Below are 27,730 nucleotides of genomic sequence, written 5' to 3'. Positions count from 1 at the left end.
AGTCAGGGGGAAGAAGAGGATCAGCTCCGGCGTTTGTAGGTATAGGTGACCAGCAGGCACAACGCAACAAACACCACCATGACGGACGGACATCACAGCCCGGTAGAGCACCTGCCCCTGGAGCTTACCTATTTCCATATACTTAGACACATACAGACAAACATACGGACCCAACCCACCTGCATACCTAGGTATGTACCTCCTAAGCAAAAGCGTATCACCCTGCAGGCCGGACTGCAGACCTGTAGGGAGCGAGCCTATCGCAGGCGTGGTGAACTCAGTGCTTTGCTTGCGGGTAGTCCTGGTAGGCCCAAGAAGTATTGATCTGTACTGAGGTGGTAAAAGCATGTACTGCTAATGGCCGACAGGCAGAGAGACGGGCTTGTGCTAAGCGACTAGCGGCTCACAGAGTTTTTGCGGTCCTCCACCAGGCCTGCCAAAGCCGCAAAGTCAAGCGTCGTCTCCTCCACCCATTCCCCATTCATTCCACCATCCTTTTCCCACTCACACGCAAACCAAACCGGCACCATCGTTGTCTGCTTTTGTTTCTTGCTGCTTTCCGGTCTCTATCTCTTCCACACAGGCTCGGTCTCTCCTTCTTTCTTCTCTCTTCCTCTTCTTTCCTCTTCTCCCTCCTCTAACCCTAATTCCCCCGCCAGCTTCGTTTCACCCCCCTCTGCCGCTTGCGAAACCGCTGCCTGTTTGGCTCGCTACTTGTATTCGTTGTGTGCGTTTTGCAAGAAGCTTCCTTTTTGGTGCTGGTTCGTTTCCTGCTGTGTGCGCGTGCGCGGCCCGTTTCCGGTAAAGCCGCCGACTTCTCGTCAACTTCCGCATCGTCGCGCAAAACTTTTACCGCCGTTGCGGCCTTTTCACATTGCTGAGTCCCACGCCGGTTCTAGTTTTACTCCAGATCGCACCGCGAAAATTTACCCCGGTATCTTGACGACGTGCGACACGACGACTCGATCCCTCGACATTATTCTTCAGTCCCTCCCGGTATTTCTCGGTCTTGCGGGTGTTCGTTTCCACGGCGCTTGTGATCTCTACTGCTTTCTCCCGTCTGCATGACCAAAAAGGGCGTCATTTGGTGCACAAAAGTAAGTGCCCGGCTTTCTTTCCTTCCTTCATGCTGGGGTAAGTAGCGATCAAGCTTCTGCTGGCCTGTCGCCCTGATGTCCGCTCTGCCCTCGACCTTCCTGTACTTCTCATTACGACATGAGCCCGGATTTGTCCCTTGGTCTATTGGTCGTGCCGCCAACCAAATCAGCACGCGGAATGCTATTCGTCCCTCAACGCCCCGGGGACCTTGGACCGCGGGGCATTTATGAGGTCCACTAGGGGCACAGGGCGCGGTGCGACTCTCGAAAGTCTCTCGTCTCGCTCGACCGAACCGAAATACTTCTTCCGCTCGACACTATGCCCGCATGACTCATCGCAAATTGTCCTGTCCGGGGTCTATGTTCATCACAGGCAATTCAATTGGAATCGTGGCACCGTTTCCTGAGTAGACTCTTCTGTTCCACTGAGACTCTACAGTTTATCCGTCCGCGGCAGCCGGCTCCAGACAAGTTGGTGGAGGGACTGAACTTCTTGTTATGGCGCCTGCGGTTTCCGGATTCACGCACACGGCTATTTGCGCAAATGTACACATACCTATGCGCTGCTCTGGGAAGGTGTGACGCCCCCTCGCGATGAGGTCCGCTACTCTTTGGCCTCTTCATGAGAAGAGAATTGGTCGCCCTCTGGCAAGCAAGTGATGAGCTTCTAAAACACAGCCTCTGTCAAACAGATCGGACCTGGCGCGGCATATCAGCTTGAAGCAGTGCCAGCTATCCGTTGTACCGTTCAGTTTTCTCTCCCTATACGGATATTTCTCTGGGCCTTGGCAGTCCCTCTGAGCTTCAATGCCAAAACGAGCTGCGCACTCTCCGAGCACGCTCATCCAATGTTCCGCGCCGTACGAATGACCCGCCCCCCCTTTTTTTTTTTTTTGGAAAGTTGGGCAGCGTGGAATTTCTGTCAACACTATGCACCATGGATCTGAAGCGACGGCGCCAGCATCGGTCTAACGAGGTCTTTACAACTAGCCCCGCTTGATCGCTACTACCCTCATGGAAGTTGCTCATTATTACTCTCAGCTACATATTAACGGGCCGACACAGGTTAGGAATTCTGAAACACTTATCCTTTAGATCCCATCACGACTTGACGTTCACTTTCTTCGTCTCTCTTGATCAAGCGTCTCTTCAAATATTTGGTTGGCGAATCGGAAAAAAAATTAGAGCAAGGTCTCGGTTGTCGACGTTTGCATTTCAATCCGCATTCAGGCAGGAAAATTTGGCGGCGTCGGCGTTCGTTGCTGGTATAAGTACATCTGGATATCAGTTGGTAAGTCGATTTACTGTTCCTCAACCCTAGTGGGCTGGCTTGTTTTCTTCTTCTCGCTCTGGCGGTCCCTTGGCGATCGTGCTACGTGTGCTTTCAGCCTAACGCCCCTTGTTTTTGAGCCTACGCTATATTCATTTTGTATCTTATGACGACCGGTGTCTACGTCTGGGTGATGAAATGAAGAGGAATCGTGTGGTGGTTGGACTGTCCCATGCATGGATTGCTGGCATTGCACTACTGCCATCATGGTCCATGGCGCAATATGTTTTCTGTTCAGCATATTCTTGGGTCCCTTGATCACGACCAAGTTGCTGGTGGACAGAGGATAGGGCGAGAAGACCTGTCAACGTCATCATTGCTACTATTTGTGCTGAGCTTTGGTTCCTCTATCTAAACGATTCCGTTGGCTAACATGCCTTTTACTCCAGCTTCTACCCATCTCACGAATCTTACCCTGCTGTCATCTGCACATTGGTGTCAGCCTCTAGTAAGTACCACCGAGTGAGGTGTAAGACGCCCTGCGATTTTATGCACCCATATCCGGGACATGTCGGGTCTTTTTCTTCTTCCCTGGCTGCCCAAAGCGCACCTCTGGGACTAAGTAGTCCTACAGCCTGGCCCTTGATACGCACGCAACCCCTAAGTTCGGCACGATATTTATTTCCCTTATACGCACTGAGATGACATACCCGACCGGCATTCAGAAGTAGCAAATCCATGGGACGAAGTTGCGTCCTTCTGAACCCGAGGTTTAAAAATGGGTAGGACAGGTCGAGCAAGGTCTCTGGCTACTGTGAACCCAGACCCAAACTCCCAGCACCATAATTCTTGCCAAAGCCTCGTTATCCCCATCTTGCCAAGCTATGCTGCCTGTCAGATGCCTAGTTAGCATCTTATTGAGTGTTTCTTATCCGAAGTCTTCTCCACCAGTCCCTTCCTGATAAATCCAGGTGTTGCCCTTGCCTGCCTGTCGGGAGAAGCTGCGGCAGTTGACACCGCCCCGACGGGTGGTATAGGGGCCGAACAACTTGCTGCCACGGGCTACTACACAACCTATCTCCACATTCCCCCTTTCGAGGTGGCAGTAGCTTCTGTGGGTGTGCTTGTTCTGCCCTGTTTGCCCCTTGATGTGTTCTCGCCTCGGTCCTGTCCTCTCCGCGATAGGCTGTCTGGGTTCTCTTAATAGATAACCCAAAGGCATCTATTTTATGTGGTGGCCTGTATGTCGCTCGTGAGTTCGTATCTTGGCGGTTTCTTGTACACAAGGGACTGAGATCGCCGAGAGAGGGGCATTGAACGAGGGGCGTCGAATAAGGTGTCGTCGCCCAAGGCTGCCTTCCAAACAATGGGAAAATTTGTTTAGTTCATCTACTTTCAGATGACACAAAATCCCACCTGACACTACAGCACAACCGATGTTCCCACACACCCAGCCCCCAGTACTCTCTCAACATCTCCCCCAGTCACTTACAACCTTCCACTGTGCACACATTCCTGGACTTGTGCACTTGATGCTTTGGTAGTTTCGCAAGTGCTTCTCCGGTCTTTGCCTTGCTCCATCTTGCTTCGCTGCACAACATCTTCCCAGTCGTTTCCGCACCAGCTCTGTTTCTGGCAATACGCACTTGTCACAAGACACCGGACCGGCTTCCAGTTCTAACCCAAGACGCTCCCTACAGGTCAAGATGGATAACTTCAATCCCTACAACGGCAAGGCTCCTTCCAACGGGTCCGGCTCTCAAGGCGAGGGCGGTTCCCAGGGCGGTGGTCCCGGCCTACCTCCGTCCGGTCTCCCGATTGCTCCTCCCAACGGGCAATCCGGCGGTGACGGCTCTACTGGCTTCCCCTCGGCTGATGCTGCTCGTCAAACCCTCTGGTAAGTCCAGTCCCCGCCATTGTTACGGCAGCAGCACCTTCCGGTTCTGGTGTTGCCCCTCCGGGTTTTGCGTATTGCGTATTGCGCTCCATTCGGCAGCCGCAACGCAGCCGGACCCACCCGGGGCCCACTGTGCCTTCCCAAACCCAAGTTCTGGCAACAACAATACCGCAGCTGACTGACGTTGTGCGCACAGGATGGGCGAACTTGCTGGTTGGATGGATGAAAGTTTCATTCGCTCGATCTATTCTTCTGCTATGAACGAGAATGTCCAGGTGAAGATCATCCGTGACCGTCATTCAGGGTAAGCCACTGTCCTTCACCTGCCGGCCCGGCCCTGCACTTTCCTGCTTTGTCGCCCTGCTTGTATTAACACGCTCCAGCAACGCCGGATACTGCTTCGTCGAGTTCTCCAACCCCGAAGCTGCGCAGAAGGCACTGGCGCTCAACGGCACTCCCGTTCCCAACACCGATCGCGTCTTCCGTCTCAACTGGGCCTCGGGTGGTGGCTTGGTCGACCGTCGCGATACCCGAAGCCCCGAGTTCTCCATCTTCGTCGGTGACCTCGGCCACGAAGTCAACGAGTTTGTCTTGGTTGCTTTGTTCCAAGCCCGTTTCCCCTCGTGCAAGAGCGCAAAGATCATGACGGACCAGCAAACCGGCCAATCCCGCGGCTACGGATTCGTCCGCTTCTCTGACGAGCAGGACCAACAGCGCGCCCTGGTCGAGATGCAGGGTGTCTACTGCGGCAACAGACCCATGCGCGTTTCGCCTGCCACCCCCAAGAACAGGTAAGCCAACTTCTCCCACTTCTTCCGAATTTTTTGGCATCTACATTCCAGAAGGCATGACTGACGCGATTCAAGAAGCCACCAAGGTGGTCAGTTCCAGAACTTTGGCAACCCGGCCATGATGCCTCCTCAGGGTGGCATGCAGCCCTCGGGCGGAATGAACAACCAGTGGATGGCTCAGCAGCAGCCCAACTACGGTTTCCAGCAGGGCGGCGGTGGATTCAACCCCATGGCCATGAATCAATTTACCGACCCCAACAACACTACCGTCTTCGTTGGCGGCCTGTCTGGCTATGTCACCGAGGACGAACTGCGTTCTTTCTTCCAGGGCTTCGGTGAAATCACCTACGTCAAGATCCCCCCCGGAAAGGGATGCGGCTTCGTCCAATTTGTTCATCGCCATGCTGCCGAAATGGCCATTAACCAAATGCAGGGCTACCCTATCGGGAACTCTCGTGTTCGTTTGTCGTGGGGCCGTTCTCAGAACAACTCAGGCGTAGGTACTCCGTATCGCCCTGCACCCCCTCCTCCCCACTACTGGCCTCCTGGCCCCCCGGCCCCCCTGGTCCTGGAGGTCCTTTCGGCGGTCCTGGCTTCGGCGGCAATGGACAAGGCCCTCCTCCTGGTGGCTTAGGTCCTCAGGTTCGTGTTTTGCCGTTTCCTGGCAAGCGGAGTCGATAGCTAACCTCGATATATAGTAAACGCCTTGATACGATTTTAGCATTGAGGCGTCCTGCGTTCCGGCGTTTTGGTCGCTCTACTGCGCGTACATCTTCGGGTCCTGCACTCTGGTTTCGGCTGGTTACACTTTCCTTCGCATACAACGTCTTCACTCCTTGACCGTCGTCTGGGCGATGCCCGTTCCGACGCATATTCCTTTGCCTCCACCCATTTCCTTACAACCTTTTTCCGACCGAATCCCGCTCCTGCCATTACGTCGTCGGTGGACTGGGACATACAGCTCAAGCCGGCCATGTGACGTGGCAACTTGATCCCCGGTCAGCGCGACGAGCCTGTGCCGTTGGCTACTACTGCACCCTTTGGCCAGTAAGGCTGGTGGCACGCAGGTGGCGGGGCGCGATCTACTTGCAGATTTCCGACATTCGATATTCAGATGACGAGACCAATGACCCGTCTCATAACGTCTTTACGCGATGACTTGGCGCTTTCCTTCACGAGGGATGACCTTTGTTTCGGGGTTGCGTGGTTTCTGAGCATTTGAGTTTCGCGTTGCATTAAAATAGATGCTTTTTCATCTTCTGTCTTACTTGCCTTCTATTTGTGACCCGTCTTGATTTTGCGCACAGACGGCTGTTGGCGACTTGGATATTGCTCGAGTCCTTTCCATGATGTATCCGAACGGCGGAGCTGGCCTTTTGCATGGCCGGACCACCGGCGACATATGATTTGTGCGCTCGAAGTCGGGCTTCCTGGGATATTCTCACACCTGGTTTGGAAACTCCAAACCCCCGTCTCTTTCCTTATCCGTATTACCAACCACAGAGCTGGGTAAACCAACCGAGGCGTATTCAGGCTTTGCCTTTGGGGGTGGGGAGGTGACTATGGTACTGCCAGTAGGTAAGGCTGCCGTCATTGAAAAGTCCACCACCTATTTTGCGTTGGGAGCTTGGGGGCTTGGGAGCTTGGGGCTTGGGGCGTCGGTTGGTGCCAGTGGAGTTCAAAAATGATAGTATAAGTCGATGGAAATTCGAGCCTCGTAAAGGATATGACGAAATCCTACTGTCATCGCTTTATATAGACGGGCAAAACGAGAAATGAAATACGCATCTCTGAACACAACCAAAACTCCTAGGGACGACACGTTTATGTGCCATCCTTCTCTACCAAGCACGTAGGCATGCTATCCTCTTCACACATTATGCCACCTGTTATGATAGCAGCAAACTCACTCCCTGCAGCCTTTTAATGACCGCTCACCACTAGCCAATCACACTGGCTTTTTAAGGGTGAGGTCAGGAGTCTAGGGCGATTGGCCTACAGGTTGCTTATTGCTTATTTGCCTTTGCAAAGCAAAGCGTGGGGGCGAAAAGAGAAGACAGGACCAAGTCAAGATGCGAATTCGGCAAGAAATCAGATTTGGCCGGGGATAACGCGTCTTCTGTACACCAGTCCCCACGCCAATGCCTACTGATGAAAATCTGGGGGTATAGTACACTCCATACATTACGTCTACTGGACGTCGTCAGCCTGCGAATCGACACCGGGCAGCCGACTCGAATCATATCATGCAGCCACCCCCTTCCCAACAAACACCTTTCACTTTTACTCCGTTTTCCTTGTTACATCAAACAAAAAGAACCTGCGTACACCGTGCTTTTCTTTAGGGGTTCGTCGCCTTTTCCCCTACTCAGATGCTTGCCGGCGCCGCTTATTGTCAAGCCAGCTCTTCTTCGTCCAGGGGCTCGACCCGAACCAGAATCTCCTCGAGGAGCCCTTCTAGGAAGGTGCCAACTTCTTTGCCCATCCCAACTGGCTCGCTCTTGTCCAGCCGGTCAATCTCCTTGCAGACATTGGCGAGCTTGTACACGTGCTTCCTAATTTTGTCGTGTGCCGCTTCGGCCCGTTGCCTTTGGGGCGTCACTCTCTCGTTGCGGTAGATCTGCTGCAGGCGAATCTGCCGCCGCTTTAAGGCCTCCTCGAGTGCTGGGAAGATGACATCGTTCAAGGCGTCCAGCTCACCGTTGGGGTTTGGTGGCGCCGGCGTAGGGAAGGACTCGGGGGCTGCAGGAAGTTGTTTGGGCTGGGCTTTGGACGGGAACGCCTGCGGGCTTGGGAACGCCGGCTGTTGCATTGCGGGTTTGTGTAAAGACGACTGCGAGGCAGGGCCCCGGAAAGGAGGGATCTCGGGAAGGCTTAGAGGCCCGACTTTGGAGGGAACCCGCTGTGACGGTGGCCCGGGTGGGTAGAGCTGAGTGTGGGACTGTCTCAGGGCCAAATCTGGCTGCTGATAGTTCAGTTGGGGCTGGGACGGAGGAGAGGTAATGTTCATATGCCCCATGTCCCATCGCAGCTGTTCCTGCAGAGCGTGGTCATAGTCAGTCGAGTTCATGGTGGGCACAGTGGACGTGTGCTTATTAGGCGGCCGCGGCGTGTCGGGATCCCCGTAGTATTTCTGAGGAGAAGACGGCAGCGGCACTTTGGTCGGGGACGATGGGATAGAGCCAGGCACAGGCTTCCGCTGCGGAGACACCTGGCGTGACGTGCCGGTCGAGGGGGAATTGGCCGCCTTGAGGGTGCTAGAAACAGACGAGCCATTGAACTCCTGCATCTTAACAGGCGACTGTCCCCTTGGTCTCTCGCCGTAATCGCCCTCGAGCGGCCTCGACGCCCTAGCATTCCGAGCCGAATCGTCCATAGGGTTGAGGCTTGGCCTCGTCACGAAGCCTCCGCGGTCCCCGACAAGACGTACGGTGCCAAAGTCCCACATGTCCTCGTTTACCGGCTCTCTCTCGCGCACCTCGTCGCCGCCCTCCATCGCCTCCTCGTCCTCGGACTTGTGTGTGGCGCTCCATCTGCTGTGTCGTTCGATGAGCTCCGTCAAATACGTTGTCTTCTTGGCCCGTCGGATAAAGGTATGCTTCAGCAGGTCTCTGGCCGAGGGCCTTTCCTTGGGATCACGTTGGAGGCAAAGTTCGACGAAGTCCTTGAACGCTTTGGTGAAGTTGCCTTCCAGCCTCGGTGGGTGGTTTTTGGGGATGAGGAAAAGCACTTTCATGGGGTGGATGTCGGCGTAGGGAGGCTCTCCGTTGGCCAACTCGAGGGCGGTGATGCCCAGAGACCATATGTCCGCCTTGTGATCGTAACCTGACTGTTTGATGACTTCGGGGGCCATCCAGAACGGGGTTCCCACGAAAGTGTTCTTCTTGGTCATGGTGGCCGACAGCTGGCCAGACACACCAAAGTCGGCCAGTTTGACCTGGCCATTGTGGCCCAGGAGGACGTTTGCGGCTACACAGGAACGAAGTCAGTCATCTTGAGCCAAGACGGGCCAGTTTTGCTGTTGGGTCTTTCTCTTGCTCTCTCACCCTTTACGTCGCGGTGCAGCTTCTTGTCGGCATGAAGGTATTCCAGCCCCAGCAGCAGTTCGCGGATAATGATGGCAATGTAGTCCTCGCCAATCATGCCCGGCTTCATCAGGTCTGCGCAGCTGCCGCCGGAGCAGAACTCCATGACGATCCATAACTCGGCGCCCTTGGCGTAGGAGCCATAGTACTTTGTGACATATGGAGATTGCAACTCGGAGAGAATGGCAATCTCCTGTATAATATCCTCGACCTCGTCTTCGGCGCTCTCAATGTCAATAACCTTGATGGCGACTGCCTGGCCGGTTCGTTTCTCCACACTGGCGCACAGGTTTGCAGTCAGTACAGGGTCGTTCGCTGGTGCTTCTCTGTGCCGAGAGCCAGAGGCGTGAATGTACGTACCCTTTGTAGACTTTGCCGAAGCTGCCTCCTCCTATGCAATACTCCTTGGTATACAGAAGCTCCGGGTCCAAAGCCTCGTTGCTGTTGTCGTCGTAGTCGCGGTCAGCCATGATCGATGTAGACTCGTGAATTCGTTGGTAGTGGTCGTCAGTCGTGAAGGGTGCAGAATGGCACAGGCACAGGCACAGGCACAGATACAGGACAGGCTCTGTTTGGCCGCAGGCGGCTCTGCGCACAGCATATGCGGGTGGTCGGTAAGCGATGGAGAGGACGGGAGCAAGCGGCGGCTTCGATGTGTGTAGGTGTTGGGGGCGGATGGCCTGACCGCTTGAACCTGGAGTCGAGGATAACAATAGACAAGTGAACGAAGGTCTCGCAATGCGCCGGAGCCGAGCAAAAGAGGACTATTTCACGGGAAGTGGCATGCCACTTTCACCCTGGGCGAGCAATGCACTGCACTCCTTGGGTAGCCCAGGTCGAGATCCAAAACAAAACAAAAAAGAAGAATGTAGAAGAGGGGGAGGGACGAAGAGGAAGCCCGGACAGGTTCACGATGGCCGGGATGAAGGAACGAGTGGGCGGGCGGGCGAGCGAGCGAACAAATGACAAACGAACGGTGGGCGGGTGAATGACGGATTATGGTGGATGGTTGGATGTTGGATGGGAATGGGGATGGGGATGGGTGCATGCGAACGACGACGGTACGTGCAAGCAAGCGTGCATGCGGCGTGCGTGCGTGCGTACATGCGATGCGGTGCGTCTGTCTCTCCGACGGTCTGTCTGTCTGTCTCTCTCTGTCTGTTTGTCCGTCTGGGTTTGTATTGTTGTTTATGGCAGAGCCGAGCAGTTGCAGGTCCAGCCAATCCAGTCCAATCAATCATTCGAGCGTCTCGCGTTGATGGCTTCACCCAGCCTAACCTAGCGCGGGGTGAACGAATGGGATTCCAGTTGCAAGTGGGATTCCCAAGGTCCAGGTGGGATTGGATTGGCACTGCACTGATCAATCAATGGATGGATGGACACTGTCGCTGGACACTGTCACTGTCACTGTCACTATCCGCAGGCACTGACACTGGCACTGACACTTGACTAAAAGTACATGTAGGTACAGGTAAGGTAGGTAGGTACATAGACTGGACTGAGTGAGGGGGGCTCTACGCATGTGAAGTATATATGTAAGTCATATACATCCCATCTACTATCTACCTACCTATAGGACAAATAGTTTCTGTCTTTCTTGGATATAGTTAGTTGACAACGAAACAATGGGAGGGTCGCCAGGGAGATTCATGTTTCAATGGTGTGCATGTTTTGTTATGTATTTTGCTTTCTGTTCCCTGTCAACCAGTCAGTCAGTCAGTCAGTCTATTGGACGGCAAGGCATGAATGGCATGCCACCTACCTGCATAGGCAAAATTTACACAGGTAGGGTAAAGTAGCTGCCCGCCCAACATAAACAGATACCTACATTCCCGAGAAACAATGCTGCATACATATACGTCACAGGTTAAGTAGTAGGTAGTGCCATATTCAATTGCAGCGAATCTAGTCTTCTCATTTCCCTGCTCATCACCCAGCTCATGTTAACCCACTCAGCGTGGCTACATTCACATCCTGTACCTCCTGCATCGAGGTAGATATTGCACAGCACGTGCACCTTGGTAGCCTCGAGCTCTCGAGGTCGGTAGGTCTAGGTAACTTAGGAGCCAGGTAGGTAGTACAAGCCAAGTGCACACACCCATCTGCTCGTGCCCAAACATGACCATGCCATCCCTCACGACATGCCGGTGAGCTCTCGTTGGTATCCGGCTACGGTTTTGTATCAGGAGAAAGAGGAAGAAAAGGAACAGAAAGGTGAAAAAGAATGCCACCAGTGGGATCTTTTGGGGGCTCTCTTGCTACAACTCTCGGCCGCTCGTCTACGTGGCCTACGATTTTTTCTTCTTTTTTTCTTCTTTTTTTCAGGGAACAACTCAGCAGGTATAACCATATCATAAATGTCGGTATGGCATCATCTTGTCTTGGATTTGCCAATTCACCACAGCGGATATAGCAACTGGTTTGGATCAATGTGGATATTATCCTAATCTACCTACAGTACAGTTGAAGATTCATCAGATGCCGTGACTCCATGCACTCATGCTAGCATCTCCCCAGTGTTCGACTCCGGTCTATGAAACGCGTCGTATACAAAAACAGGGGCTGTGGTATCAAGGTTGGGTGGGTATAGGGATTCACAGGAGGAGGCTTTACAGCGTCTCCATCTTGTTGAGGATGGCGCGAGTGAATTCGTGAGTGGTGGCCTCACCGCCCATATCCCGTGTTCGCGACTTGCTGTGGAATCGGTCAGTAACTTGGCAAACCCGGGACAACTGTGAAGGGACTCGGGGGTTGTGAACATACCCCTCGGCAATAACGTCGTAGACGGCCTTGGAAATGCGGTTGGCATGGTCGTCCAGACCAAGGTGGCGCAGGAGCATGGAGCCGGACAGCAGGAGAGCGGTAGGGTTGGCCTGGTCCTTTCCCTTGATGTCGAGGCCGACGTGACGGCAGCCAGGCTCGAAGACGGCGACGTCACGGCCCATGTTGCAGCCGGGAACGATACCCGGGCCACCGACGAGGGCGGCGCCAATGTTGGACAGAATGCCACCGTACAAGTTGGGCATGACCAGGACGTCGAACTGCTGGGGCTTGGAGACGCACTGCATGCTGGCGTTGTCAACAATCATGTCGTTGTACTCCAGGGTCGGGTACTCCTTGGCGACACTGGCGCAGGTGTTGCGGAACAGGCCATCGGCCAGCTTCATGATGTTGGCCTTGTGGATGCAGGTGACCTTCTTGCGGCCGTTGGCGAGGGCGAACGAGAAGGCAAACTTGGCAATGCGCTCCGACTTGGCATGGGTGATGATCTTGAGCGACTCGACAACGCCAGGCACACTCTGGTGCTCCAGACCGCTGTACTCTCCCTCGGTGTTCTCGCGGATGATGCAGAGGTCGATGTCCTTGTGGCGGGTCTCGTAGCCGGGGATGTTCTTGATGAGGCAGATGGAGGCGTAGATGTCGAGTTCCTGACGCATGGCGACGTTGAAGCTCTGGTGGCCGGACCGGCTGATGGGGGTGTGGAGGATACCCTTCAGGCCCAGCTTGTTCCTCTTGAGCGAAGCGACGGACTCGCGGAAGGCGGCCTCGGCGCTGCCAGGCGAGCCAGAGTCGACACCGGACACGTCGATCTGCTCCCAGTCAATGGGGACATTGTCGGCCTTGAAGATGGTCTTGACGCTCTCGGCGACCTCGGTACCGATACCGTCACCGGGGATCAGGGTGACTGTGTACTTGCTGCCGAACTTGGTGGGCTTGAAGATGTCCGACTGGATGGTGGCGTAGGATCGGGCGGCGGCACGGGGTTGCTGGTGAGCAGCAGCTCGCACCAGGCGCTAAAGTAGAGCACACACGCACACACGTCAATAAATGTCGGCGTCGAGACAAGAAGTGCAAAGTCCCAATGCCTTTTGAAGCGTAGCGCAGCCAGCTTGCGACCCAATGGCGTGCCTCAATGGGTCGTTGTCGTCAAGAGCAGAGCAGGGCAGGGCGGAGAGAGAGAGAGAGAGAGTTTTGGATTTACCTGAGCTGCACGAGCCGAGTTGCGCGAAAGCATTGTGGCAGATGTGCGATTGTCTTATTGCAATGTCTAGGCGGGAGGTGAGAAGGGAAGACAGCGGGTGTCTAGGGCAGACGGTAGAAACTAGAGTTGAAGACAGCGGGCGAATAGTGTATAGTGCATGTGAAGAAGAAATATCACAAATTGGAATGCCTGCTTGGGTTGGTTGCAGCTCGCATGCAAATAGCGCAAAAGATCTGCTAGCTCCTGTTATCTCCTCTATGCCGAAGACTTCCGAGCCAGGCCTGGGTACAACAGCCTGGAGGTGGCAGTCGCTGACTTTCTCTAGGCTACCTAGGTACCTAGTAGGGTACCTAAGGAAGCAGGATACAACCAAGCCTAAGTACTTCCCAAGGTAGGAAAATGTGGAAGTAGGTTTCCCAGTTGCATGGGTCTGCCGCCAATGCGCTAAGTATGACAGGGTACGTAAAAAAGGCGTCCAGACTCCAGCGCAGAGCCAGGCCAGCAGGCGTCAGGCGTCAGGCGTCAGGACTCGACTGCTTCTGCTTTTCTCCCTTTCACTCTGCCAAGCCACATGTGGCGAAGGGGGTCAACTGATCCACCATCCTCCAATGGGAACCGTTGGCCACCAACAGCAACCAAAGCCAGGTAGGTAGGTAGAGGGAAGAAGACATCGGCTTTGGTATAGTCTCGTCGAGGTCGAGTAGACTTATCATGACCAAGCCGGTTGCTCTCTCGAGTGACGTGTGGCCGTGTGGCCCTCGCAACCTAAGGTTAACTTAAGTAACCAACACGGGATTCGTAGTTCACTGCGTTCCCCGTCGCAACGCCACATCGCTTGCTGTTGTCTACCTACGTATTGCATCCTATACTGTTGTCCCACACAGCAGCACATTGTGGCCCAAAGGAGGATATCCTCTCTCATGGAAACCTCGGGCTGCAGAAAGTCGATGTCATCGGCGGACATTACCCCGCAAACCCCCCCCCAGACACCCCCGACACCCCCGACACCCCTCACCAGCGCCAAGTGCAAGGTAGGTCACCGGCTGCCGGGTTGTATAAAGAAGGACCGCATGCCTCGCATCTGAGTCTTGAACCCGGGCTCTCGAGCACAATTCGGTGCCTGTTCACCAAAAAGGAACCAGCAACGAACCCAGGCCAGCAGCCATGCCCGTCTTCAAAAGCAGACACCCCGACATTAGCTGTATGTACAGACCACACCCAGGGAAATGCCCGTCGTATATCTGACCAATGCCCATCCAAGTTCCCGGGGATTGCACCATTTGGGAATGGCTTTTCGATGAGCAGTCTGCGTACTCTCCCCTGAATAGGTTCCCTCGGTCGGATTGGGCAGGCTACACCGACGCCGCCACCAAGGAGCACCTATCCTGGAAAGGGGTCAAGGATGCCGCAACTCATATCTCCACTGCTTTGAGATCCCAATATGGCTTCCAACCCAACGACACTATTTCTCTCTTTAGTAGAAATACGATCTGGTACGAGACTCTCGCTGGCCATCTGAGCATCCGGCTGAGCCTGTCGTGAATTTGGCCACTACACGAGGTCCCCGCCACATGAGCACAGATCTGAAACTTTGATGCAGTAACTAACCGTAGGGTCGCAAAGGTATCCTGTGACTTTGTTCGCGGCCGTCCGTCTAGGTGAGCTTGCCTTGCCCCTGCCCAGACCGATGCCGAGGATCGACAAGCTAACGCCACACAGGTGGTGTCGTATCGGGTGCATCACCGGCATACAACGTGGAAGAAATGGCCTACGCTCTCAAGACGGCAAACTCCAAGTACTTGGCCACGCACCCGACGTCGATCAAAGTCGCTGAACAAGCGGCTCGCATGGCTGGGATCCCCAGATCCCACATCTTCCTGCTCGAGGGCGAGCTCGAAGGGTACACCACGATACAGCAGCTAATCCAGATGGGGAAGAGCCAGGGAGAGCATAAACAAGCCTTGGCGTCCAAGCTTCCGCCAGGCAAGAAGAACGGGGAGGTATGCGCGTTCCTCAGCTTCTCGTCCGGCACCACGGGGCTGCCCAAGGCTGTCATGATCAGCCACCAGAACGCCATTGCCCAGGCGCTCCAGATTGAGATGCTCAAACCCGACGACCGACCGAGAAAGGCCCTCGGCGTCCTGCCCCTGTTTCACATCACGGGCATCGTACACAGCATGATCCTGCCCGTCTTTATCAACGCCGAAGTCGTCATGCTCCCCGCCTTCGGCATGGACTCGATGCTCTCCGCCGTCGTAGAGTACCAGGTCCCAGAGCTCCTTCTGGTGCCGCCTATCCTGATACGACTGGTGCGCGACCCAATCGTTGCGAAGTACGACCTAAGCTGCGTGAAGCGGTTCTCGAGCGGTGCAGCTCCCTTATCCGCGGAGATCATACAGCAGTTGAGAGAGAAGTTCCCGGGTACGGGGTTCAAGCAAGGCTACGGCATGACCGAATCCTGCTCGTGCATTACGGCCCACCCCCGGACAAGTATAGCTATGACTACGCGCACACGGGAGGGTCCATCGTGGCTTCCACCCAAGTCAAGCTGATAAAGGACGATGGCACTGAAGCGGGTATTGGAGAGCCTGGCGAGATCTGGGCACGCGGCCCCCAAATAGTCATGGGCTACCTGAATAACGACAAGGCTACCAGAGAGACTTTTGATGAAGATGGCTTCCTGCACACGGGGGACCAGGGGGTGATTGACAACGAAGGGTTTGTTACCATTACAGATCGTATCAAGGAGATGATCAAGGTGAACGGAATTGGAGTGGCGCCTGCCGAGCTAGAGGACCTTCTCCTGGGGCATGTAAAAGTTGAGGACTCCGCAGTGCTGGGAATCCCTGACGATTGGTCTGGCGAGCGACCCAAAGCATATGTTGTTCTCAAGAAAGGGATAGCCCGTAACGAGAGCGTCGGCCAAGAACTCATCAAGTACGTCGAAGGAAGCAAGGTCAAGCACAAGTGGGTCAAGGAGATTGAGTTCATCGACGAAATCCCCAAGAGTGCAAGTGGCAAAATCTTACGGCGTATCCTGCGGGACAAGGCCAATCAGGGCAACCAAGGAACAGTGGTCAAGGCACGTGGTGGCCCTAGAGCGAGGCTGTGAAGCAACCTAGGAGAGTTTCCGTGTTTGCTACTTGTTCGCTAGACTAGACAGCTTCCTTCTGCCGCTCATGCTCAGTACAGGTTCAACGGCCATGTATACAAACATTGGTCAACTCGAACCGAGCTCGTTGCTACATGTTGTGCTTCGACGACTATAAGTGCCCAGAGCAGGGCCAAATTACTTGCCCGGCATCATTGGACCTTCACCGGCCATTACAGTACGAGTTCGGATATCTCGGTCTGCTTTGGAACAGGAGCGGATCCCGATCGAAGGGGCATTCCCAAACCTCGGTCTTTCCATCATCCTTGTCGCTTTTTCCAGTGGTCGACGTCTGGTTCTCATCGGTAGCTTGACCGAGGACCTGGAGACTGGTACCAACGTGCTGCTTCTTTCTGATCCTCTTAGCACCTCAATAGAGGCTGGGGATTTGTGGAAATGGATAAGCCGTACTGACCTGGGGATTTCTGCCGTGAGCAGCATCACTAACAGTCATTCGCTTCTGAGATCCCACGCCCAGGTTATGGTCCTTTCGGTCCGGGACAAGTTGTTCAGGTGAAAGAACAGGCTCGGTAATACCATCACCTTTTGCACCTAAACCTTGGCCGGGTGTCCAGCCATTCTTCATCATCATCTTCATTCCGTAGTTCACAGGCAAGGACTTCGGCATCTCAGAGTGAACAGGGGCTGGCTGACCATCCAGCTGCATCTTAGCCAGCCCGGATGACAGAGCTTGAGCAGTAGATCTGGGGGTCTCAACGCGGGGTCGGGAATGCTTCTCTCCACCAGTATAGGTGTAGGCAGCCTCCTCTTGAGCCTCGTTGACGACTTGGGAGCTCGGGATTTTGGGTCGGACAGGTCCTGGGGCATTGAAGCCATTGGTAGCTGCTGCCGTATCAGCAGTCTCTGCCAAGTTCGCAAGCGTCTCTTGGATACTGTCGAGGGCTGTGGCTTCGAAGCAACTCAGGGTGGAGTGAGCGTCAACGTAAGCAACGACCTGTAAGCTGTCAGTGTTCTGGGGTGGTTGGAGCAACCAAGACCATGACAGCTCGGTGAAGCTTACCGACTTGAAGACGCGGTGGGCTAGAGCAGCGTCGTCATCGTTGTCGACGGAAACCTTGATCATCTTGCGCAAGATGGATTTGTCCTTGTCTTCGAACTTGTCCAGCAAGTGATCTAGCATCTCAGCCCGAAGCGAGGACATCTTCGTTGCTCTGGGTCTGTGAATGACCCGTGAGAGGTGGGCCTAGGTACTCGGGCAAGATGGCAAGGAAAGTACCTACCTACCTACGTATGTAGGCAAGGACGAGTCTCGTCGAGTTTTTGATCGTTGGTAGGATCAGTACGTCGATCAGCGCCGGCACAATGATTGACGTACCTGCTCGTGTTCCAGTGGCACAGTCTCTCCCTTGGTACATTGATGTATGGTTGTTTGGGGATACCTTGAACCAAGTCGGTTTTGGTCCAACAGTGTTAGTCAGTGGAAACCCGAAGTTTCAGAGGTCCAATCCAGGAATTGAACAACTTTTATCAAATCGTGGGTGGCTGCCTTGGGCACCTGAAATGGGATCAATTGTAGGGTAGGTAGGTACATGCACCTAATGGTATCGACTAACATCTGGTACCTACCTAAGGTGAGGTATTACATCAATATATATCAATTGATGCCTGATCAGTTGATGCTTAAATCGCAGCAAAAGCAGGGTGTGGGGTGCGTGTAAGCAAGTGAGGAAGGAAGTCACGATGTGCCTTACCTCGGACCACATCGGGCCTTTGTAGGTTATGTAGGTAGGTAGGTATTCATTCAGGAGGTACCTACCTACACAGCTAAATTCAGATCATAATCGCAACACACAAAAGGCACATAGTTGAGTAAGTAGATGCAGTTCTTTGCTTGTCTACTCTGGCAGAACTTACGAGTCTTTGCTAATAACCCGTATCCAATCTGGACTTCAAAAACACAGATCAAATCAAGTGTACTCAGTGTTATATTGGTCCATCTGGACGTAAACCCGTACCTCCCAACATCTCAAGACGGCAGGACCAATGTACCAGTGCACCAGTCCATGGAGTGATGTGGCCTAGCTGATTTGAACAGCAGCCTAGAACATCATATCATCTCGTGTTTGGGCGGATTTCCTCAATGATCTGTTTTCCCGTCTGGGCAGCTGCTTCTTCCACTGCCCCATTTGTGGCATTCCAGCTAACACGGACCTTATATTGATTGCAAACTGTCTGGCCCTCCATTGTCCATTACCACCATGGACAATCGATTCAATCGTTCTGCGTCGAGATCTAGGTTGTCCGAGACCATGGATGTTAGTTGATGGACATGACGACTCACTGTAGGTATCCAAACGAGACAGAGAGAGAGACACAGAGAGAGGTACTTATGGAATAGGGGCAACAAGGGCTGCCGCGCAGGCCGCCTGGCAAGTCCCATATGCTGAGTTACAGGCAACTATTGCAGCAGGAGCAGCTGCAGCGGCCACAGTGCCAAAGGTGAAGCCAGCACCGCTATAGCAAGCAACGACGACTGCCGAGCACCCTGCCTGGCAGATGCCGTAGGCCACTGGCCCTGCCGTGGTAGTTGCAGCAATGGACAGGACGAGAATGGCGTATCTAAACGGCTGCATCGTTGTTCTCCTGCAACTTGCAATATGCTGTTTGTCTAGGTACTGATACCTTGAGATATACGAAGGCTTGATGGGTACGAAGGAAAACTGTAGGATTTGGAGAGATGGGAACGAAGACGTTACTGAGGGGTTTATATCAGGTGCAGTTGAAGAAGTCGGCTGGCTCGTTGCATGTTCGTGTCACCGAGATGGTGGGCCTCCCACAGCAGCCCCAATCCAATGGTTGATCCCGCCCTTTTTGAAGATAGTATCAAATGATGTGAGACATCTAGATCTGGTAACGAAATGTGGTCTATACAAGATCAGATTACCTCTCAAACTGCCTTCTGGCCTTATCCCGCACCCGACTTGGCTTCGCCAGTAGTTTCTCCTGGGGAGGTGCTAATAGACAACCTTGGAATCAAGCACGGCATGGTACCAGCTTACTTTTTCTTCATTATGAATCATGCAGATGGAGAGGTTGGAAAGTGGCCTGGGTGGAAACGGACCGCCTTTGCTTGGAGTTGAGGTATTATATACATTTCAGTTTGTATTTTGTGATATTGCAATCTAGCCCACAGTTGACAAGGCAACTCGCTACGATAAGTATACATAGTCGAGCTTCCTGCAGAGCGTTTTGGCTCAAGCACCAATGCCTCAGGGGAGCATTCACCGCTCGACTCGATCGGTCCAGTCAATGTAACTGTTTCCCAGCGGCCATAACCTTGGGAATTCACGCCTGCGCCTACACGGGAACCCCAGGACACAAGCAACGCAGTGACCGACATCCCGAATCCCAAATCGCCGGATATATCCTGCCCTATTCCACACCGGCTGGGCAAAGCACTCCAGAAGCTAGGGGTGCCGGGGCTTATCGTGTAGACTCCGGGCTAGCCAGTAGAAGTTGGTGATCCATATCCCTGGACCGCAAACTGCTCATGCGTAGCCTTCTTCTGGTGTGTCCAACGCGTTGCTAAATTATTGCCAGGTCAGCAACGGTACTCTGAATTCAACGATACATCTTGAAATGAGTAGAAGGGGAGATCTTTTTCAGATAAAACAATATTTCGCATCAAGATCGACCTTGTAGTAGGTGATTCAAATACAATCTAGCTTATTATTGGATAATTCATCATGGAAAGGGCTGGGTGAAGAAAAGAAAAAGGCAGCATCAGTGAGACTTACGGATGGTTCGTGGAGGTAGTACCCAGAGTATTCTACGTAAGTGTACGCGGAAATTGACTGGAATTCTCCCCTGGGATTTTGATACAAGCGACTTGTAGAATGCGACAATGAATTACCATCATCCCGAACCCCAAAGGAATATCCCTCAAAGCAGAAGTACTCTTGTATGCTCTCTTGATCTGCGACGCTGATAGCTGCAGCATCCGTCATGGCTTAGAAGCGGTCTTCGGGCTTCTTCCAGCCAGCCATCCGACTCACTTCGCCTAGACCAGACAGGATGTGGTCCACGCCAAGCTTGACTATACTTTGCCTCTTGTTCTTGCCGTCCGAGTCGTGCGAGGGTTGCTCGCTACCGATGGTAGGCAGGACGTTGTCGCTGGCGGACAAGCTGACAAAGAGGGCGAAGGGAACGAACCAAACGCAGAGTCCAAAGAACGAGGCGATCTCGGTGAAGCTCGGGATGTCTGGCTGGTCGTATACGCTGTTCATGGCCGCGTAGGAGCGTGACTGCGCGTTGGAGAAGTGGCGGAACCAGAAGTAGTGGTTAACTAGGACGAGGACTGACATGGTCTACGTTAGTACCGAGGCGCTGCCACGTCCCAAGAGAAGGGGGACCCACGGCATGAGGCAAGAAACAAGGGATCTGTCAGCTTGACGAAGGGGAAGCGTCGCATGTTGCCCAGGTAGACCACATGGGATGCGATGCCCATCAGGGTCAAGGGCAAGGGAAAGCCATCGGCGAGGCACAGGATCAGCTGAAGGCCGATGATGGCATAGATGAGCCGGGTGAGGAGGCGTTTGGCTACGACGGTGTGCTCTTCGACCAGCTCCGAGAGGTAGTAGAGGCCCGAAGCTATAGTGGTGGGGTTGAAGTCGTCAGTTTCCAGAGGACGACTCGCATCAATGCGATTGACGGCGGGAGCATGGCCTACCAATTGCCAAGGTCAGAAAGCAGAAGCCCACGACGGAGCCTAAATAGCCGACCAGAGGTAGAATCCACATCTTATCAGGCGAGCGAAAATCTCATTATCTGCTGGAGACTAATTGATGTGTTGTGGAAAATTTTCACTTTTGTTTCTGTCGAGGACGGGTGTTTCCTTATCTCGAATGGTATCGTGATGGCAGGTTAGGTAGGTAGCTTTATATGGATCACAACGCGCACGACAGCCAGCGTGGCCTTTGATGGCGACACGCTAGGTAAGGTATGTATGTATGTACATTATGTATCTAATGTAAGTAGGTAGGCAGGCTACAGAGTAACCTGAGCCTACATACGTGCAGGCTGGGGGCCTGGCTAGCTGGTTCATTCAATTAACTCGGAGACATAGGTAAAGTATGTATGTACAGTATGTAGCGTTCCCGACTGCTGCTGCCAGACAGGTACTTACCTATATACATACATACATACAATTGATGCATTCCAATCAACAATTGATGGCCGCCTGCGAACCCTGGCCTCTATTGAGATAAGCCATTTCAAGCTCTTATCAGCACATATCGATAACTAGAACACCCCCACTAAAATTATCCTTCCCTTCAGAGGGGTCCTGCATTTTCCACCATGGCCGCCGTCATGCTGTAAATGCTGTGACCTAACCTGGACGGCGACCTGCAAACCAGTCAGCATTGCCCCCGATCGCTACCAACCACTGACGACTCCAGCTCGATTTCCGGTGGCCGACTAGAGGTTGCGCGCAAAGTCTTCTACATTGCCCGTCATGTCTCGCCCCGAGGATACACTGTAGGAAGCCACCTCTCCACCATTCCCTTATTTGCTTGAGAAGCGTCGCATTCTGACCAGCGTCACTGTTGCTTCAGGTCCGCCGACGTCCACTACGACGATACCGAGGCCCGTAAATACACAACCTCGTCGCGTATACAGAACATCCAGGCCTCCATGACCCATCGTGCCCTCGAGCTGCTAGATCTGCCTTCTCCGTCCTTGATCCTCGATGTCGGCTGCGGCAGTGGCTTGTCCGGCGAAATCCTATCCTCCCTGTCGCCCGAAGAAGGTGGCCCACACGTGTGGATAGGCATGGACGTTTCGGCGTCCATGTTGGATGTGGCCTTGCAGCGAGATGTAGAAGGCGATCTACTGTTAGCCGACATCGGCCAAGGAGTGCCTTTCCGCGCCGGAACATTCGACGCCGCCATCAGCATCAGCGCGATACAATGGCTGTGCAATGCGGAGAGCAGCGAGACCTCTCCTGCTGGGCGGCTGTCAAGATTCTTCAACGGGCTGTACGCGAGTCTGAAGCGAGGCGGAAGGGCCGTCTGCCAATTCTACCCGAAGAACGATGAGCAAAAGAAGATGATAACAGGCGCGGCTGTCAAGGCTGGTTTCGGAGCCGGTCTGCTAGAAGATGACCCGGACACCAAGAACGCCAAGCTCTACCTTGTCCTCACTGTTGGTGCCGCCGTTGTCGACGGAAAGAGCGGCGACATTACAGGAGTGGTACAGGGCATGGAAGGTGTAGATGTCATGGACGCCAGGAACAGGGGCAAGACTGGCAGTGGCGAGATCAAGAAGGGATCCAAAGTATGGATCGTCAAGAAAAAGGAGCAAATGGAACGGAAGGGGAAGGTGGTCAAAGCCACCTCCAAGTATACCGGACGCAGGAGACGGGTTGCCTTCTAGGTTTGAACGGCGGGAGATACCATTGCATTGGCTGCGGCGTTCACGGAGTTACACATTCTATGCATTGACTGCGAAGCAGGAAACCATAGGTCAAGAAATACTGATGTCAGATTCGTTCAACTGTCTTTCTGTTTAGTTCACAAGGGGCACCATATGGGGAGGTAGACGGTAGCCCGCTAATACACAGGGCTCGGCAACACCCGAGTTGTCACTAATGTTGCCATATACCGAGGAACACAGGCTCTACTTGGCTTGAGCAACTTATCATGAGGCACTGCTGCACACACCAAAGGTACAAAAGGCTCTATTGCCATTACCTCCCAAGTGTCGTGTTGCCAGTCCCAGCTTCATCCAGCCCTTCAACACGGATAAATACAGCCTTTTGCTCTAGCCAGTCGTCCATGCTCAGTAAAAAGCTTTCGCGGCCAACGCCACTTTGCTTGTAGCCGCCAAAGGGCATGTCCCAAGCACCCGTGGGAGACGTGCAATTTACACCCACCATGCCCGATTCCAGGCCCTTGGCCACGCGCATGGCCCTGTCGAGGTCCTTGGTGTAGACGGCAGCATACAGGCCGTACTCGGTATCGTTTGCGATCTTGAGGGCCTCTTCTTCCGTCTCAAACGTGTTGATGCACACGACAGGCCCGAAAACCTCCTCCTTCATGATCTTGGAGTCCTCGGGTTGCTGCAGGAACACGACAGGCTGCACGAAGAGGTCACCGTTCTTGGCAGGGAGAGACGCACCCGTCTCCACCATCTGCCCGGTCTTCTTTCCTTCCTCCACGTACCGCATCACCGTCTCGTACTGCGCCTTGTCCGCCTGCGGGCCCGACGTGGTCTCCTGCTGGCTCGGATCGCCGAGCTTGCGCGCGGCGGCGAGCGCGTTGAACTTGTCGACGAAGGCGGCGGCGGCGCTCTTCTGGACATAGATGCGCGAGTTGGCCATGCAGGTCTGGCCGCTGTGGAAGAAGATGCTGTGCTGGGTGTCGCGGGCGGCGTGGTCGAGGTCGGCGTCGGCGAAGACGAGCGCGGGCGACTTGCCGCCCAGCTCGAAGGTCAGGTGCTTGAAGTTGGACGCGGCCGCGGCCGTCTGGATGGCGCGCCCCGTCCGCACCGAGCCCGTGAACGACAGCGCCCGGATCTGCATGTGGCTGCTGATGGCCTGACCGGACACCGGCCCGTGCCCGTGCACGATGTTGACCACACCCGGCGGGAACCCGGCCTCGCCCAGCATGGCGGCGACCCGATCGGAGCTCAGGGGCGCCTTCTCCGACGTCTTGAGGACCATGGTGTTACCCGCGGCCAGGGCCGGCGCGAGCTTCTTGCTCAGAAAGACGAGTGGTGCGTTCCAGGGGATGATGGCGGCGCAGACGCCGTACGGCTGGCGGACCGAGATGTTCATGAAGCCCGGGGTGTTCAGGCTGGATGTGCCCACGGGATATGCCGCTTCCGAGAAGTAGCGGAAATGTGTCGCGGCATAGTATCCGTCGAAATACGTGCTGACCGGTCTGCCGAGGGACAGAGCATCCAGCTGCGCCAGTTCGGCATCTGCATCGGTTATCATCTGGGCTAGCTTGGCCAAAGGCTTGCCTCGTTGCTGCGGAGACAAGGCCTTCCAGGCTGGCAAAGCTGCTTGAGCAGCAGCTACCGCTTTGTCTACATCGACGGTGGTTGCCTCAGAGACTGCGAAGAGGTCAGCGACTTCTCGCACCATGTTCGCATCGATCAACATACCTCGAGCTACACAGTCCCCTGAATATGGCGAGAAGATATCAAAGGTCTTGTTGTCGTCCGAGGAGACAAACTGCCATGCATTAGTCGCACATTCGGTCACTGCTACGACCGGGAGTCTGTACTCACCTCTCCGTTTATATATTGCTTGACCTCGATAGGAGCCATGGTGTAAAGCAAGGCAATCGTCCGAGGAGTTTATTGGGCAGTGGGGATGTGTTCCTCAGGAGAAGAGAATCTTCGCGGTGAGACTCTTTGAGACTCTTTGCAGGCCAAGTGCTCGCCCCTTCGATATGACACCAGCATAGAGGATATGAACGAACCCCGAGCCCAATCAGTATACTCAGAGTACTATGTAGTCTCAACAGGGACTCTGCTGAGGCGCTGGTAATTGGTGTATTGTGCCTTGGCAATGTCGCTTATCCCACCTTTGCTCTCTTTCTCTATGTCTCCTTGCCTTGAGACTTTCACTCTCACCAAGCCTCACATGATGATATACGTCGGCTTGCATTAATCAGAAGGAGATGCGGAGTACGGCGCGGACCACCTCGACCCGCCTCTCGCCTGTGTAGGCAATAGCCGTATACTGCCATCGTCATGCACCCACCGTCTTCGATGGGGTTGACTCTCGTCAGATCCACAGTAAGTAAGCGGTCGTTTTCCCGGGCGGGTCAACCCACCCGGCGTCGGGGTCTATCTGGAACACCAATACTAATATATGCCGCAGGAACAACTGCGTAGGTACATAGGCCACCAATAGCACTAGTTAGAGGGATGAGCCCACTTCGGCAAGAGTAAGCCGCATGATTCGTGTTCGAGGGAGGCCGCTGAGTTACTGATTCGAGAAGGATGGGGAATGGTGGAGGTTGGGCTGCGGGGTTGACACCGGGGGCTTTCTGTCATCGGAATAGCATGCCCGATGGAACTGTGCCTCCATGCGCCTCGGTCGGCCGTCTCCACGTGGGCATCAGATCAGACCAGATCTCACATCGACGGGACTGGGGTACCGACAGTCTGGTGCTGATTCGTTCCTGCTTGTACATGCGATACCTTCTACCACCCACCCGACCGGGATACATCATGCATGACAGGCCAACGGCGCCAGCTCCGAGCCACTAAAGACACAGAGAACAGCAGCGAAGGGATCAGAATCAGTCGTGTGCCGCCGCATACGATAGACGGGATGATGGTCTTAATTACAGAGTGCTGCGCTTCATCTGTCCAGCTGGCCAGGCCTGGTCTAAACCATGTTCCGCCATGATCTTGTCTGCTGCTATTTCACCAATGACGTAGGCTGTCGATTGGGTATGGTTGCTGGCCTTGTTAGCTTTGGGCTGACTGGGCCTTTTTGAGTTGATCATGTTCATGTAATCGAGGACGTACTTGGGAATAAGGGGGCAGACGCTCATGTCGGCCACACGTAGATTTTGCATGCCGATAATCTTGAATGACGAGTCCACACAGGCCTCCTGTGCATTGTGGCCCATTCTCACTGTCCCGGACATATGCCAGGAACTCCTCAGCCCCGATGAAAACGCATCCTGTGTCGCCTGTTAGCCGTGAAGCTGGAGAAGAACTACGCAGGGGGAAGCGGCCGAACCCAGATGGCGCTGTCCGAGTCGTCCCGGGGCCAGGACACAGTCCGCACCGTCTTCTGTTTCCAGACAGGGGCTTGGAAGAAGCGAAGCATTTCCCTCATGCCTTCGATGGCGGTTCTGCGGTCGAAGGGATGAGTCAAGAACTCTGGGTCGATGACGGGCGCTTCTTTTGGGTCTGCCGATTTCAAAGTGACGGTGCCCCTTGATTGGGGGTTCATCGCCAGGCAGATGGCCGAGAAGACTTCTTCATCGTCCGCTACCTCGATATCGCCAAAGAAAGGGGTATGCGTCGCCATCTCCCAGCTTGGGACCAAAGGTCTCCTCAGGTACGTCTGCGTCTGCAGTGGCAGTGCTTGGAATTCCTCTGAATCGAGGACAGCCGGTAGCCGAAACCAGCCCATTGGGGATGGACTCTGCTTGAGCATCCTGTCGCTGCCCTTCTTGATGACTATGCCTGCCGTCGAGAAGCAATGGTCTTGCAGGTTCCTCCCCACTTGGGACAAGTCAAGAACCCGAGGTATGCCATGTCTCCGCAGCTCTTCCTCGGGCCCGACGCCTGAGAGAAGGAGGAGCTGAGGGCTGTTGATGGCACCGCCAGAGATGATGACCTCTTTGCGTGCCCTGTACCGGGGCCCCGATGCCAGTTGCACACCCACAGCTGCATTGTCTTCGGAAAGCACCCTCTGGACCATTGCATCGGTTGCAATCGTAAGGTTGGCAGGGGCGCCCGACAGGTATGCACTGGCAGATGTCACTCTGACTCCCTTGTAGATGCAGGCTGTCCCAATACCCATGCCGATCGGGGAGCCGTTGTTAACATCCGGATTGATTCCAAAGCCGACTTCCTCCGCCGCTTTGAAGACGTCATGTGTCGTAGAGAGCCACTCGTCCTGATACGATAGATCAACCGCGCCTCCCATCCCATGGTCTGGGGCAGTCAGTCACGGGTCACAGTTCTCACGAAAGCGCGGGGTCTCTACTTACCGTCGCTATTGGGCACAATCCGTCCCTGGAAAGCAGCGGGTACATCGTTGTGGAAGTTCTCAATCTGCCGGAGACAGCGCTGGGCGTTCTCCCAGCCGAACGACTCATCACCAACCAGCCGCGCCCACTCGTCGTAGTCCTCCGAGGAGCCGACGACCCAGCCACAGAAGTTGATGGCAGTACTGCCGCCTAACCCCTTGCCCCGCGAGTAGTCGATCTGCTGGCCGTTCCATTGAGGCTCGGTTTTGTAGGCCCAATTCAGGGGCGACCCTTCGCGGAACGCCACCTCGTAGCGCTCGGCGCCGGTTAGGTGAGCTGCGTCTTCATTCGGGCCCCCTGCTTCTACCAGAAGAACAGACGACCGGGCCGGCGACTGGGCTAGTCGTGAGGCGATGACACATCCAGACGCACCAGCTACGAAAACGGACGTTACTTGATGGCGCCTTCCTGGATCCGAGGAGCAACTTACCTCCGACGACGATGAAATCGAAAACTTCTGCCATTTCCCACGGTTATGGACAATGGTGTCTGCTGGTCTGTAGGAACTTGATCAACCCCTCCCTATTCAACCAACCGGTGCTCAAGGATCATGAGGTGATGGCACGCAAGGTGATACAGCCAAACGCTCTGCTTCTTGTGCGGAACAGAAGCCGTCAGATGATGGGTGATTATTGGGTACGATGGGTCCAGCCATGGAGCCGAAGATGGCGGGTCATGGCCCCTACTGGGGTCCGGTAGTTTATACCGC

At 54.4% G+C, this 27,730-nt stretch overlaps 9 protein-coding genes across 9 annotated transcripts; 3 read left to right on the top strand and 6 right to left on the bottom strand.

The window, feature by feature from the left end:
* Positions 1-4,073: 4,073 nt before the first annotated feature.
* PG997_003988 (uncharacterized protein) lies at positions 4,074-5,689 on the top strand (the record flags this gene model as incomplete). Its single annotated transcript, XM_066808303.1, has 4 exons — positions 4,074-4,264; positions 4,461-4,568; positions 4,648-5,055; positions 5,131-5,689. 4 exons carry the CDS (start codon positions 4,074-4,076, stop codon positions 5,687-5,689), a joined length of 1,266 nt encoding a protein of 421 aa, XP_066671921.1.
* Positions 5,690-7,450: 1,761 nt separating this feature from the next.
* On the bottom strand, positions 7,451-9,610 carry PG997_003987 (ste ste20 ysk protein kinase; the record flags this gene model as incomplete). The annotated part of the gene is made up of 3 exons (XM_066808302.1): positions 7,451-9,024; positions 9,102-9,418; positions 9,501-9,610. The coding sequence occupies 3 exons, from the start codon at positions 9,608-9,610 to the stop codon at positions 7,451-7,453; spliced, it is 2,001 nt and encodes a 666-aa protein (XP_066671920.1).
* A 2,139-nt stretch (positions 9,611-11,749) lies between these two features.
* On the bottom strand, positions 11,750-13,155 carry PG997_003986 (Isocitrate dehydrogenase subunit 1 precursor; the record flags this gene model as incomplete). The annotated part of the gene is made up of 3 exons (XM_066808301.1): positions 11,750-11,834; positions 11,904-12,934; positions 13,123-13,155. 3 exons carry the CDS (start codon positions 13,153-13,155, stop codon positions 11,750-11,752), a joined length of 1,149 nt encoding a protein of 382 aa, XP_066671919.1.
* Positions 13,156-14,286: 1,131 nt separating this feature from the next.
* PG997_003985 (uncharacterized protein) lies at positions 14,287-16,234 on the top strand (the record flags this gene model as incomplete). Its single annotated transcript, XM_066808300.1, has 5 exons — positions 14,287-14,323; positions 14,384-14,660; positions 14,746-14,780; positions 14,842-15,586; positions 15,619-16,234. The coding sequence occupies 5 exons, from the start codon at positions 14,287-14,289 to the stop codon at positions 16,232-16,234; spliced, it is 1,710 nt and encodes a 569-aa protein (XP_066671918.1).
* Positions 16,235-16,643: 409 nt separating this feature from the next.
* On the bottom strand, positions 16,644-17,435 carry PG997_003984 (uncharacterized protein; the record flags this gene model as incomplete). Its single annotated transcript, XM_066808299.1, has 2 exons — positions 16,644-17,228; positions 17,295-17,435. 2 exons carry the CDS (start codon positions 17,433-17,435, stop codon positions 16,644-16,646), a joined length of 726 nt encoding a protein of 241 aa, XP_066671917.1.
* A 2,809-nt stretch (positions 17,436-20,244) lies between these two features.
* On the bottom strand, positions 20,245-21,033 carry PG997_003983 (Protein SVP26; the record flags this gene model as incomplete). The annotated part of the gene is made up of 3 exons (XM_066808298.1): positions 20,245-20,591; positions 20,651-20,884; positions 20,964-21,033. 3 exons carry the CDS (start codon positions 21,031-21,033, stop codon positions 20,245-20,247), a joined length of 651 nt encoding a protein of 216 aa, XP_066671916.1.
* Positions 21,034-21,749: 716 nt separating this feature from the next.
* PG997_003982 (uncharacterized protein) lies at positions 21,750-22,669 on the top strand (the record flags this gene model as incomplete). The annotated part of the gene is made up of 2 exons (XM_066808297.1): positions 21,750-21,772; positions 21,850-22,669. The coding sequence occupies 2 exons, from the start codon at positions 21,750-21,752 to the stop codon at positions 22,667-22,669; spliced, it is 843 nt and encodes a 280-aa protein (XP_066671915.1).
* Positions 22,670-22,982: 313 nt separating this feature from the next.
* Positions 22,983-24,568, bottom strand: PG997_003981 (aldehyde dehydrogenase; the record flags this gene model as incomplete). The annotated part of the gene is made up of 2 exons (XM_066808296.1): positions 22,983-24,473; positions 24,530-24,568. 2 exons carry the CDS (start codon positions 24,566-24,568, stop codon positions 22,983-22,985), a joined length of 1,530 nt encoding a protein of 509 aa, XP_066671914.1.
* A 1,028-nt stretch (positions 24,569-25,596) lies between these two features.
* On the bottom strand, positions 25,597-27,485 carry PG997_003980 (uncharacterized protein; the record flags this gene model as incomplete). The annotated part of the gene is made up of 4 exons (XM_066808295.1): positions 25,597-25,950; positions 26,001-26,926; positions 26,983-27,396; positions 27,452-27,485. The coding sequence occupies 4 exons, from the start codon at positions 27,483-27,485 to the stop codon at positions 25,597-25,599; spliced, it is 1,728 nt and encodes a 575-aa protein (XP_066671913.1).
* Positions 27,486-27,730: the final 245 nt, after the last annotated feature.

The sequence above is a fragment of the Apiospora hydei genome (assembly GCF_038363865.1).
Source record: "Apiospora hydei strain CBS 114990 chromosome Unknown utg000004l_segment0_segment0, whole genome shotgun sequence".
Classification (NCBI taxonomy): Eukaryota; Fungi; Ascomycota; class Sordariomycetes; order Amphisphaeriales; family Apiosporaceae; genus Apiospora; species Apiospora hydei.
This window is presented reverse-complemented; position numbering and strand designations above follow the sequence as displayed.